Source organism: Bos mutus, chromosome 21 (genome assembly GCF_027580195.1).
Source record: "Bos mutus isolate GX-2022 chromosome 21, NWIPB_WYAK_1.1, whole genome shotgun sequence".
NCBI classification, from domain to species: domain Eukaryota; kingdom Metazoa; phylum Chordata; class Mammalia; order Artiodactyla; family Bovidae; genus Bos; species Bos mutus.
The window spans coordinates 55,285,491-55,299,063 of record NC_091637.1 but is presented as its reverse complement, the minus strand read 5'-3'; the positions used below and the strand labels follow the sequence as shown (position 1 = coordinate 55,299,063).

The window sequence follows — 13,573 nt, the reverse complement described above, 5'->3', positions numbered from 1 at the left end:
TCTGAATCACATGGGGAGAGAGACTGTCCACATGCAGGGAACCCAGGTCCCACCTCGAGTCTGGCAGTGAACAGAAACACCTGCGAAGATGTGGACACTGATTTTTAAATAGCTTTATTAAGATATAATTTGCATACCATAAAATTAACCTTTTTTTTTTTTTTGGCCACTCCACATAGCATGTGGGATCTTCCCCCACTGGGGGTTGAACCTGTACCCCCTGCACTGGGAGCGTGAAATCTTAGTTACTGGTCTGTCAGGGAAGACTGAAATTCACCTATTTTAAGCATATAGTTTAGTGATTTTTTTCCCCCCCATAAATGTACAAAGTGGTACAGCCTTCCTCACAATCCAGTTTGAGAACACTCTCGGGAAGCTGATTTTAAACTCAGTTCAAAATTTAATGGATTTTAAACTCAGTCGTGTCTGACTCTTTGCAACCCCATGGACTGTAGCCTACCAGGCTCCTCTGTCCATGGGGATTCTCCAGGCAATTCTGGAGTGGGTTGCCATGCTCTCCTCCAGGGGATCTTCCTGACCCAGGGATCGAACCCAGGTCTCCTGCATTGGAGGCAGATTCTTTACCGTCTGAGCCACCAGGGAAGCCCTTTAAATGGACAGGTGAATGGAATGTCTCCAAGTCCCTAGGGCCGTATGGAATCAACTTATATCAGTCGAATAGGTTCCGGCCCCAGTTCAATGGAGAAGTTAAGATGAGATGGGGACCTCTGGGAAAGTTAAGGACGAGAATTCCACCCAGTGCGGCAATCTGAGAGGGCCCCCAGCAGGCAGGGCTGACTGACAGCGGCTTCTGCCGAGAGGGGAGGGGCTGCCTCCCCCAGAGCGAGGCTGGAGGGATGAGAGCTGGGAGCACGCATGGGTAGGTTTTGACAGGAGTCTCAGGGGAACTCTGAGAGCAAGAAGGTTGTCAGGGGATAGGCACCAGCGAGAAGAAGCAAACATGAGTGCCCGAGACACATTTGTGGAATGGTGTTTTCTGTTTTAAATTTTAAAAGTAGGTGGGTGAAGCATTTGGGGCTTCATTTAAAATAAAGAATAAAGTTGGTTTTTTCTTGTGTGGTTGCCTAGAAGGGGTGGATGGGAGGCTTTTTTTTTTTTTTAAACAAATTTTGTCATCCAGCTCAGGAGCACACCTGTGTTCTTTTTAGCTGATGCTGACACTGTACCGTCATTTATAACATTTCAGTTTGGGGTTATTTTTTGGTTTTGGTAAATGCACCTCCATGGAGAGACACACACACACAGTCACACACACAGTGACACTGAATGATCCCAGAACACCAATCACTTGTCCCCCTCCCTCTGACCTAAACAAGGGAGATGGCACGACTCACACTATGAGATGTTTCCGTATGTCTGTCATCCTGCACCCACCAGACAAAAGATGTTCTCTTTTTTCCCTACCTCAGGTGGGATTCAAGGGCAGTTCAGTGAATATGAGAAAAGACTTCATATATTTAAAAATCTGTCCTCACTAGCTGCCCTCCTGGCCTCCAGTCCCCATTCTCTGCTTTCCTGTCTGTACCTCGAATCATCTCTGCATTTCCTCTCTGACTGCATGATTTTGCTCCCGTCTCCTTGGATACCTGTCCCTGGGGAAGCATCTTGTCTGGCGCCTCATTACTGTGGACCCCACTTCTTGGAGCCTGGCCTGGGGTCCCCTGGACCCTGCTGTAGGCCTCTCACGTTCGTCCACGGGTGCACAGCAGAAGAGCCTTCCCCGGCGGCTGGGCCAAGTGCAGGCTGCCGGGACTGGTGTCGCAGGCTGTCCTTCGTCTTGTTTCCAGGCGGCCACGTCTGATCCTTCTCTCCGACCCCACTCCCATCCCTCAGGCAGGTGCCCTGGCTCTACCTGCACCAGAGCCGCACTCTTCTCTCCTCCTGCCCCGCTGCCCCCCTGGTTCCAGCCGCCACCATCCTTCTCCTGCCTAGCACCTGGGTGGCCTTCTAACTCTGTTCCCTTGGCCTGAAATGCTTTTCCCAGATATTCACAGGAATCACTTCAGTTCAGTCACTCAGTCGTGTCCCACTCTCTGCAACCCTATGGACTACAGCATGCCAGGCTTCCCTGTCCATCACCAACTCCTGGAGCTTACTCAAACTCAAGTACATTGAGTCAATGATGCCATCCAACCATCTCATCCTCTCTTGTACCCTTTCCCTCCCGCCTTCAATCTTTCTCAGCATCAGGATCTTTTCAAATGAGTCAGTTCTTTGCATCAGATGGCCAAAGTATTGGAGTTTCAGCTTCAGCGTCAGTTTTTCCAATGAATATTCAGGACTGATGTCCTTTAGGATGGACTGGTTGGATCTCCTTGCAGTCCAAGGGACTCTCAAGAGTCTTCTCCAACACCACAGTTCAAAAGCATCAATTCTTTGGCGCTCAGCTTTCTTTATGGTCCAACTCTCACATCCATATGTGACTACTGGAAAAGGGAATAGATCCTTCAAGTCATTGCTCAGATGTCACCTTCTCAGTGCACCCCATCCTGATGACCTCCCTGTGTGTAGCTGTATCCTCCTTCTCCCTGGGACTTCTGTTCTCTCATCCTGCTTTGCCTTCTTTTCTTTCATAACATTTATCACCCTCCACGACGCTCTCTCATTTACTTATTTTTCCCTGTCTGCTGCATTGCTTGTTTTTTTCCCCCATTGCTTGTTTTTTCCCCCTCTAGGATGTAATCTGTCACGAAGGCAGGAATTTTAGGGGATTTGTTGTTGTTGCCAATGTCTTGTGTGGTTTTGGGGTTTTTTTTTTAAAATAGTTTTTATTGATTGATTGATTGGCTCTGCCATGTCTTAGTTGTGGCACGTGGGATCTTTGATCTTTGTTGCGGCGTGCAAAAATCTCAGCCACTGGGCCACCAGGGAAGTCCCCGCCAGCGTCTTCTAAGTATCTAGAGCAGTGCCTGGCACGTAGTAGGTGCCAAATAAGTAGAGCGTAACTGCTGGAAACGGACTTTATCTACTTGTCTGTCCTGTCCCCACTTCCCTCTTCCATCAAGCTAGTGCTCCTTACTGATGTTAGCCACGTGCTCCCACAGATAAAACTGTCAAGTGTCAGTGGTCAGGGTCAAATGAGAGTCGACCTCTGCTCAACACCACGTGTGCGGCTGCCCTAGGCTGGTGATGCTGCACTGGAAGCTGCTCTCACCCTTGCCTGGCTGGCTATGCTTCCATGAAACATATTTACCTGGTTTATTGAAGAATGTATTCTACATGAGAACCAAGGGATCCCAGTGTCTGCAGCATCTGTAAAGTGCTTGCCAGAGCGCCACACCCTGATTTCTCTGCAGCCAGGCTTGTCACCGTGCTACCCACATGAAGAAGACTAGATTGCTCTGACAAGAAGCCAGGGTGTTAGCAAATTAATTTCTGCGATGAATCATAGAGCGGTCATGCTGGAAGAGGGCACTGTGTTGTCTTCCAAGGTTTGTATCCAAGCTCGGTAGTGGGTTTCAGACTTGTGAATTGCTGATCGCTCCCAAGCTGTTTAGAGTGCAAAGGCGGGAGCCGTGTAGGTACAGAAACCCTGCCCAGAGAGGGGAGGGAACTCATTCCGAGGCACTCAGCGTGGTGGTCCTGTAAGTAAGAGATGCAGAGATATGTGTATCACCATAAGTCATGCAGATGGTTATATATGACCTGCCATCATCGTTATTCTGCCTGGCGTTTCTCAAGTTCTAAATGCCAGTCAAGATTCGTGGGTCTCTGGAGGGGCTGACCCTGTGTTTGCACCCTGTAGGGTCCTGTCTGTGAATATGGCTGGGACCTTGGAGGGTAGCCTTGGGGAATCTGTTCTTTGCTGTTCAGAGATCTGGTCCTCATCCTCAGTCTTCGCTCTCACCACGGTTACAGAAGGGGCTTCCAGGGACAGGGGAAGCCCCTTGAGGAGTCAGGGAGTCTGTGCCCACCGACGCTGTGAACGTGCTTCCTTCACAGTTCATGCAGGCCTCTCTTCTGCTGCTCCAGCTGAAGGAACCAGAAGGCCGATTTCTGACCCTCCCACATAGAAGATGAGAACCCCTTGCTTTCTTCCTCCTCCGAGTGGCACCCCTGGGCCAGAGGCTCAGAGGAGCTCAGCCCAAGCCTGCCTCAACCTCTCCTTGTAAAATGCCCACTGTGGGTCCAGGGGCTGCGGAGATGAACAGGCTGTGTCTGCTCATGGAGCCCCCAGTCTGCACTGGGGCAAGAGAGGTGGAAGATGGGGTCCATCACTAGCCTGCTCCAGGGCGAGAAGCAGTGTGAGTGTACTTCCCACAGAATACACGGCGGGTAATAAGTTCTTCCCTGCCAGGTCAGGAAGGCTTCCTGGAGGAGGCAATATGTGGCAGAGCCTCAGGGAACTCTGAACAGAGCAGCAGAGTGCGAGTGTCCACGTGGGATGAGCCTGGAGGAGGGGGAGTGTACCAGCAGTCCCAGGAGGAGCAGCGAGCCTAGGGTGCAGGGAGGAAGTGTTCTATCACAGCTGAAGTTTAGGTTTCAAAGGCCAGAAGGAAACGGAACTCCTGAGACTCCTTGGAATTTAATATTTAACCCTCTAAATGTTTACTTGCTCGCTTGTCAAGGACGTCCTTGAAGTGTTTCTCGGATCCCATAGAAACCTTCCCTCAAGGCACAGCTCTGCCTCTGATGACAAGCTGGAACCTCCAAGGGCCGGTGCGCCAGGGAGCTGGCTCACCTCCAGCCCTGCGACAGGGAGAGGGCTCCATGTCGGGTTGATATGAGCAGTCTTCCTGCCTCCGAGATTGTTCTTTGAGAAAGCAGGCGGCTGTCTTACCTCCCCGGCCATCACCCTGTGCTCTGTGCTACCTGCCCCCGCCTGCCCCCAGCACCCTACTTGCCAAGCAACATAGGGGAGTCAAGGGTCTGCCCTTAGAGGCTAATGAGCAATGCAGGTCTTGTGTTCTTTCTCCCAAACTTGGGCTGTTCTTTTTAGTTCTCCTGAATTCTTACCCCATGTGTTTTTTTTATGTTTGCATTTGCAAAAACCTTAGGTCCTTTAGGATTTCCCAGGTGGCGCTAGTGGTAAAGAGCCCACCTGCCAGTGCAGGAGATGTGAGACACAGGTTCGATCCCTGGGTCGGGAAGATCCCCTGGAGGAGAGCGTGGCTACCCACTTCAGTGTTCTTGCCTCGAGAATCCCATGGACAGAGGAGCCTCGGGAGCTACAGTTCATGGGGTCACAGAAAGTCGGACACAACTGAGTGACTTGACGCACACACATAGGTCCTTCAAATGAGGAGGGAAGAAGTTAGTAAATAAAAGTTCATCTCATTGGCCTTGATCCTATTCATGTTTCCAGTTCATTCTTGAGGGAGCAGGTTCAGAAAAGTGCCCACGCGGGGGTTCACATGGCGTGGCTTGCAGCCTGCTCCTTCAGCTCTGTGCTGCCCGCTGGACTCAGAAATGAGTTTCCAGTCCACCCAGAGTGAGGGGGTGCTGGGCACTGGAGCCGAGAGCCAGCACTTGGCTCTTCCAGGAACGTGAAGCACTTGAGTAACACTACCAAGCCCAGCGAGCGTTCAGGCGCGGCTGGATGCCGGCCTTTGGAGCAGCCGCAGGACCTGCCTGGAAACCGGACTTTGTTTGGTCGCCTCCTAGCGATGGGCCATACACAGAGAGGGACTCCCTGGCTGCGTGAGCACACATGGCGTCCACCGGGTCTGCTCTCTGTGGCTGTGGCCGTCCGAGGAGGAGGGACGAGCTGTTATTTGTCAAAGGTCTCTGTGTTCCCCGATGATGTTTGGGCTTTGTGTTTTCTGCCTGGTGCATGGTGGGGGGACCCTTTCTCTGATCACCTCAGCCATCGCCTCACCTCCAGCCAGTGCAGATTCTGCTTTCTTAGGGTTCCATCTCCCTTTCTGATCCTCAGTTGTTTGGTGCTGGGAAATGAATTAGCTCTCAGCTTCTGTGCCCTGGGCAGGCTGGGCTCGGGAGTCATTTCTGGCGGTGCTGGTCTGAGGGGCTTGATGTGGCTGTTTCAGATTGTCTCTGTGACCAGGGCAGAGGTTCTCGTTACCTCCATGAGGTGGTGGGGGTATCCCTGCGGCTGGGGGCAGATTTGGGCCAGGTGCAGGAGAGACGTGGGGATAAGCGGGAGGTCACTGGTCAGGGTACACTCTGGAGCACCCCTGAGCTATTTCACACGGATGTGCAACTCGGTGCCTGCAGAGTCCACCTGTGATAAACATTTGTTGAATGACTAATTAAATAAATGGGGGTGTGCCTGATGGGCGTCACAAGTATAATGTTCCAGGTGTAAGAGATCTTGGTGAGGTTTGACAGGAGTCGCCCTCCAGGCTGTGAGGTGGCATGTAGAGGTGCCCGTCTCCTCCTACCCCGTGACCCAGGACGGATATTAATGGAGGGTCCCCATGTGCCCATACTGTTCCTTATGGAACCCAAGGTAACCTTGCTAAAGTAATAACAGGTCTTCTCAGTGTAAGCAGAGCCCCCAGGAGGGCGCACAGAGCTGTGCCTGTGTGGGTGAGTCTTGAGATGTCATTATTACCTTGAGGAGAAGCAGGGTCATGTTCAGTGCAGTGCTATTTTCAAATCAGTGAGACAGCCCCCATAATCATCCATATGAAATGACTGGTTTTAAACTCAGAAACCAGGGAAAGCACAGTGAGCGGTTCACCCCAGCACATAAGTTAGGAGAGAACAGAATGTAGAATTATTAAGAAAAATGTGTGTGTGGGGGGGTCTCCATCCCAACAAGAAAGCAAATGGAAGCTGTGCTTTCTTTGTTCTTCTACCCGGACGTGGTGTTCACAGTTACCTGCAGTCAGTCAGCAGACCCTGGCTGAAATACCTGCCCCATGGCACTGGGATCAGAAGCTAAGCCAGAGGGAGCCCAGCTCTGCAAGAAAATGCACAGAAATAGCAGCAGTTTCGGGGAGAGGGCGGTAGCAAGTTAAGAGTGAGCAGGTGGTGACCAAACCTCAGATCTGTGGCTCAGCCTGTCTGAGCCTCTTCTTGTTTGTAAAATGCAGATAATAGCAGCCTTTGGGAATTGCTCTGGGGATCCAGTCAGATGATAGAGTGTTGTATGAAAGGACTGGAATGGTCTGTAGGTGCGAGGGCACACGGGGAGGGCGGGATTAACTCCAGTGGGTCAGTCCTTCCAGGTTGTAAAGGGTTCAGCCCTCAGCCTGGCTCAAGACTCATGGCCCTGGGGGCCTCTGTGGGTCAGTCACTGTACTTTCCAGCCTCAGCAAGACAGTGTGCAGTTTGCAGCAGGAAGAGCTTGCTCTTGGAAAGGGTTGTTTGCCTTCCTTTATCTAAATGCCTGTCTTCATACCCAGGTGATCACTGACACATAAGATTCGTTTTCCATATCCAGAGGATGTACGAACGTTCAAATGACGGCATCTTGGAGCATCAAAGACTGGCACCAAAAGGACCCTAGAAGTTAGGTACCAGGCACGGAAGACAGGTTTTGTTTCCTGGGCCAATGTTTATTGATTGGCACTGGCTGTATGGAGAGTGCTGTGTTCAGAAGGGTTCCGAAGCTTCCTTCCAGGCTCGGTTTAAAAAAAAGTGTTGTGATTGACTAGTTATGTCTGCCGCAGACATGAGATTAGAAAGTCAGGGAATTTTCCAACCTTGTTCTTACTCAGCCTCCACATTTTAGAGGCTGGTGCGCTTTAATCGTCCCACTGCATTTCTGTCCCCAGGTCCACCTCTACCCCATGTGCAGAACTCGTTTCCCTTCTGTTTTGGCTGCACACATCTGTAGCTTTATTTATAGCTTAGGTCAGCCTACGTGCATTCCATTTCTACTAAGAAAGGCTGGAGGGAGTTTCTCTGTGTCAGGACTCCAGGAAACGGGTAGTAAACTTAAGATTTTTCGTAGACTCAACTATTAGCTCAGCCTGTCCTGGGATGTCCCCTGGGTTTGTGGGTTGATGCAGAGGGTGTCAGATGTGTTCGACGCTTCCCCCACCCACTGGTTGCTTATGACTCACTAGGTACAGACATCCGTGTCGTTTCCTACCCTGCCTCCCATTCCTCATGAAAACCCACCCCAACTTAAGACCAAAGCGTTTATAACTTGACAAGCACCGTGTTCTCTTACATCTAGGCTTTTACATACGCTGTTCCCTGAAAAGCCCCCATACCTACCTCTCCTCTTCCTGGGGTCTCGGCTCAGAAGTCATTTCCTTTTGGAAGCCTTGTTGTTGTTCAGTTGCTAAGTTGTATCCAGCTGTTCGCGACCCCATGGACTACAGCACACCAGGCATCCCTGTCCTTCATTGTCTCCCAGAGTTTGCTCAAACTCTTGTCCATTGGGTAAGTGATGCCATCCAGCCATGTCATCCTCTGTCATCTTCTCCCCCTGCCCTCAGTGTTTCCCAGCATCAAGTCTTTTCCAATGAGTCGACTCTTCACATCAGGTGTGATGTGACTATTGGAGCCTCAGCGTCAGTACTTTCAGTGAGTATTCAGGGTTGATTTCCTTTGAGATTGACTGGTTTGATCTCCTTGCTGTCTAAGGGACTCTTGAGAGAGTCTTCTCCAGCCCCACATTTCAAAAGCATCAATTCTTCGGTGCTCAGCCTTCTTTGTGGTTCAACTCTCATATCCATATATGACTGCTGGAAAAACCATAGCTTTGATTATATGGACCTTTGTCTGCAAAATAATGTCTCTGCTTTTTAATACCCTGTCTAGGTTTGTCATAGCTTTTCTTCCAAGGAGCCTTGCCTGATCCTTACTGCAAACGAGGTGTTCCTCCCTTGGGTTCCCATAGCATTTATCAGCTTTTAAAATTGCTGGTTTTCTTGGTTTGAGCCAAGCTTTCTTGGGCTTCCCAGGTGGCGCTGGTGGTTAAAGAACCTGCCTGCCAGTGCAGGAGACCTCAGAGATGCGGGTTCGATCCCTGAGTCAAAGATCCCCTGGAGTAGGAAATGGCAACCCACTCCAGTATTCTCGCCTGGAAAATTCCATGGGCAGAGGAACCTGGCAGGCCCCAGTCCATCGGGTCACAGAGTCGGACACGATGGATCACACTTCGGCTGAGCTCAGAGAACTGTGTTGACTATGGATGTGCTCAGCAAGGACCCAGCACCTGGTAGGTGTTTGGAGGGAGTTGTCTGTAGGGCTGTTCCTTCTTTGCCTGCATAACTGTGCCACAGAGCCGCCCTTGCTGGCAGGGACCCAGCAGAGAGTCTTCTCTGTTATGTTGTAAAACTATTCAAAACCCACAATCTGGTAGCTTTTGAAAATAGCAGAAATCCTGAGAGAAATTGGGCATCAGCTTCCCATGAGAAATGAGTGAATTTCTGCTTTTCTCTCTTACTCTCTCTTCTTCTTCTTTTTTTTTTTTTTTAAAGTTTGCTAGAAATCTGTGTACGGGTAAAAATCACAGGATACATTTGTTATAGCAAATGTTTTTATTCACTTAGCTTGGTGAGAATGAGCACAGCACTGCTTCATGTGACTGCGGGCAGGGGTGAGTTTCCCTAGTGCCCTGCTCACCACCAAAATGCTTATCTAATTTAATTTATTTTATTACTTTATTTGGCTGTGCCAGGTCTTAGTTGCAGCATGTGGAATCTTTAATCTTCATTGAGGCATATGAGATCTTTTTTTTTTTCCCCTTCAAGTTGCAGCATGTGGGATCTAGTTCCCTGAGCAGGGTTTAAACCTGGGCCCCCTGCAATGGGAGTAGGAAGTCTTAGTCACTGGACCACCGGGGAAGACCCCCCAAAGCTTATTTTAAATAATTATTCCCTGACCGTATTTCTAAAATGAAGAAATGCATTCTCTACTTTTAAGATCTTTTTTTTTTTCCCTTTGTTATAAAATTAGCCCACTGGAATTCCGTACTCTCCCAATAGGTCTCTGGATCAGATTGAGATTTTCCTTGGTTTGTGATGGGTGTGACTGAAGAAAGGAAGGAATAAACGAGTCACGGCTGCCATTGTGTGTCTCTGCAGGAGGCTGAGGGAGCAGAGGCCTTCATTCTTTGCCTGAACTGCCTCAGCCCGTGGCTCTCGTGGATGTGTGCAGGGCCTCTTGTCTCTTGTTGCTCTCAGATAACCAGCTTACCCTGTAGCTCCTCTCGGTGGGTCTGTCTTGTGCTCCTGTCCACTTTGAATTTGCTGTTTTTATCTCCTGTAGGCTGGGAGAATGGATCATCCAAGTTGTTTAAGTTATCCAAAGTATGATATAATTAGGTCCTCTGGGGCCTTAGCTGTGAACAGTATTATAAAGATCCCCTGAACCCTGACTTCTGTTTGAGCTGCTCCAAGGCTCTTAAAATGCTTTCTTCCTGTGTGTCAGCTCCGCTGGCTTCAGCCCCAGGTACATGGCCTGCGGAAGCTGAATTAATGCAGGAAGAGGAGCCCGTGGTGGCTGGAAGGGGTCTGTCCCTGTTATATCCACCAAAGGGCCTATGAGGGGCCGTTGCCAGGCCTCTGGGGACTGACCCTGAGGGTGCAGAGGTGAGGACGGCCACATGGGCTGGCGTGAGCACCGAGGCCGGGGGGAGATTCTGGTGAGACTCTTGGAGGTTTTTAATACTCAGGTGGGCGTTTCCTTTTCTGTTTTATCAGAACTAAAATCGTGACTGATCACCACCTCAGCTAAGTCATTGTAGAGTTCCATGTACTTATGTCTATGGATTAGAGTCTCTCAGGCCAAATTAAAGGCCTCAGGTGAAAAAAATCTACACAAGTCTTTGAGAATTTTTTTCATTTTAAACATGGGTGAAATTCTACACTTACCAGCAAAGAGAAGATTTGGTCATCATGACTGATCTACAACCCCAAACCTGATTCTTCATAGAGAGTGGCTTCTCAGGTGGTCCAGCGGTTAGGAATTCATCTTGCAGTGCAGAGGATACCGGTTCCATCCCTGGTCCGGGAAGATCCCACATGCCTCAGAGCACTGAAGCCCATGCACCACAACTGCTGAGCCTGTGCACCTTAGACCTGTATTCTGCAATAAGGGACACCATCACAGTGAGAAGCCTGAGCACTTCAGCTAGAGAATAGCCCCCCTTGCCGCAACTAGAGAAAGCTTGCGCACAGCAACGAAGACCCAGCACAGCCAGAATAAATAAAGAAGTTTTTTGAAAAAAGAGTGTGGGATCTGAGTGCTCTGTGGGAACCCCATGGTCCAGCCCATCCTGCCCACCTCCAGCTGGGGAGGTAGGAAGGCGGATGCCCCGCCCCTGGTTGTGAGACTTGACCATCATGCTGTCATCTCAGGAAAAGCTGTTTTGAGCTGTGTCTCAGTTGAGAGGCATTAGGATGAGGTCACAGGTTACTCTGTATATACTTTGCACCCAAGGACCCGAAATGAACCACAGCACTGGTTCTTGGACACAAGTTTGGTTTTCTTCATCCTGGGGTTATTGATGATGCTTTGGACCATTTTAACCCAGTGTAAGTGGGTGTTGGCAAGTCTTTCAGGAAAATGATGCTTTTTTTCTGGCATGTCACGTCTCCTCTAAATATCAGTGGTGGTGATGGTTTAGTCGCTAAGTTGTGTCCAACTCTTGCGACCCCATGGACTGTAGCCCGCCAGGCTCCTCTGTACATGGGATTCTCCAGGCAGGAATACTAGAGTGGGTTGCCATTTCCTTCTCCACGAAACATCAACAGAATAGAGTATATAATGGGAAAGGCAGAAAACTAGAATTTTCCACTTGAAAACCACCCCGTAAGTCACCCAGGCTGGCTACCTTCCTTTCACAGATGTGGACACTGAGCCTGGGAAGCAGAGTATGGCTTGTTGGGATCACGGGGCCTCCTGGTGAACAAATCAAGTCTGGAGCGTCTATATCCTCACTCTGTTTAAGCCACTGAAACGATAGATGAAGGCCCACTTGGCCTTGAAAAATGGAATATTTTCTGTCTTATCGGTAAACAAGGATGTCACAGTCATCAGCGATTCCAGCCCTCCAGGGCAGCTAGAAGGAAAAGGATACCTCCTCCGTCTGGCCGCGTTTAGGCTGCAGCCCCTCCCTACAGTGAGCACTGAGGAACTTGGGATGTGAAAACACAGGAGACTGGCCCCAGATAGCTTTCATTTCATGCGTATGAAAGAAATGATTGCAGTGAGCCCAGACGCTTGCATCTTCCCATACATTGAAAAGCACTAAATCCCTTGAGATATCTGATTTTTTTTAATTCACAAAAATACTTTGGATGTTCAGACTACCTGCCCTTTGTTGCAGACTTCTATATGATCTGACTCCTGCCCTCTCTTCCTCGGAGCAAGTTCTCTCAGGGTCACTTGAGATGCTGTCTCCCAGGCTTGAAGTCCTAAAAATTCCCACCAAATAAAATATAACTCTTTGGCTTTTAGGTTGCAGCTATTTTTCAAGTTGACAGCCTCAAGCACAGTGAAAGAGACATGATCTAAAATGATGAAATGTGATTTTTGGGGGGCCTGATTGGCAAAGCTGAGGAAGAGCATTAAAGCTGTCTTGGTCTGGGTGTGGGGATGTGGGGCTTATCATATATTAGTTGTGAGGGAGTAAAATGGCAGAGCCTTTCTGCAGAGCTCTTTGAAAGTGGGAAAACCTTGAAAGGCAAGTTTATCCTAAAGAGGGAAGTACGGATGAAAGAATTAGCCAGAAGATGTTCTTTGTAGCATCATTTAGATTAAAATATCAAAAAATCAGATCTCTGGAAAGGGGGTAGTTGAATTCATTTGTGGCTTTTGTACAAAGTAAGTAGGAGACCATCAAAAATGCAGTGTGTGGTGTCTGGGACTTGCTTTGCGGAGTGCTCCAGCCAGACATTGAGAACAAAGGCAGGGGTCGGGGGATGGAATAGACGTTTAAAATGTTGATTGTGTGAAGTGGGTGATGAGCGGAGGGTTCACTTTACTCTTCTCCCTTGTGTGTTGGAAATTTTGTGTGGTGGAAGGGAAGGGTTAAGTCCAGTTTTATCTCAGGGTCGACTGAGTATTCCCTGTGGGGGGATGGTTCTCTTCCATTGTGCTTGGCTGACCACACACATTAGAAAGGGATGCTCATATTCACTGATCATCGTGGAAAGAGTTTATGATACATCTGAATGGAAAAGGGCCCCAAGTAGTGAGGGACGAGAATTCTTATTTGGTTTAAGAAATAAACAAACCCATATGCAGAAAACAGATGGAGTGTGTACACCCTAAGTGGACATCATTGGGCAGAGAGCTTCGTTTTTAGCGTATCTGATTTTCACCCCCCCTGCAGCAGGTGTGTGTATATCACTGGTGAAATTTTTCAGACAGTTGAGCTTAGTTAACTGTGTGGCTCTTTTGATCTAGGGAAGAGCATGGAGGAGATTAAGAAGGTGCTGCTGCTGGTGCTCGGCTGTGCTGTCCAGGTAGGGCTCGGCAGGTGGGTGGAGAGGGCTGCTCTTGTGTTTGCTTTGCGGGGAAGACGCCCCCGCTTCGGTGATGTGGGGGGGAAGCTACTTTCAGCCCAGCGGGACAGAAGGTCGAAGGGTTCCTGTGAGAGACGTGACGGCATCTTGGGTAGCAACCATTTTTAGCTCCTGGCATCTTGGGCAAGAGGTCAGGTGGGGATCCCCGGGGCCAGGTG

At 49.5% G+C, this 13,573-nt stretch overlaps 1 protein-coding gene across 4 annotated transcripts in view; it reads left to right on the top strand.

The window, feature by feature from the left end:
• The window catches only part of CCDC88C (coiled-coil domain containing 88C), a 146,074-nt gene that overhangs the window by 68,549 nt on the left and 63,952 nt on the right, over positions 1-13,573 (top strand). For 3 of the 4 annotated variants that reach the window (XM_070358848.1, XM_005892612.3, XM_070358849.1), the window contains exon 5: positions 13,297-13,355. In XM_070358848.1, the coding sequence (XP_070214949.1) occupies positions 13,297-13,355 (59 nt within the window). Of the gene's footprint in view, positions 1-5,656; positions 5,745-13,296; positions 13,356-13,573 lie in introns of those variants that run through there. The other variant, XM_070358850.1, reaches the window with a different exon arrangement.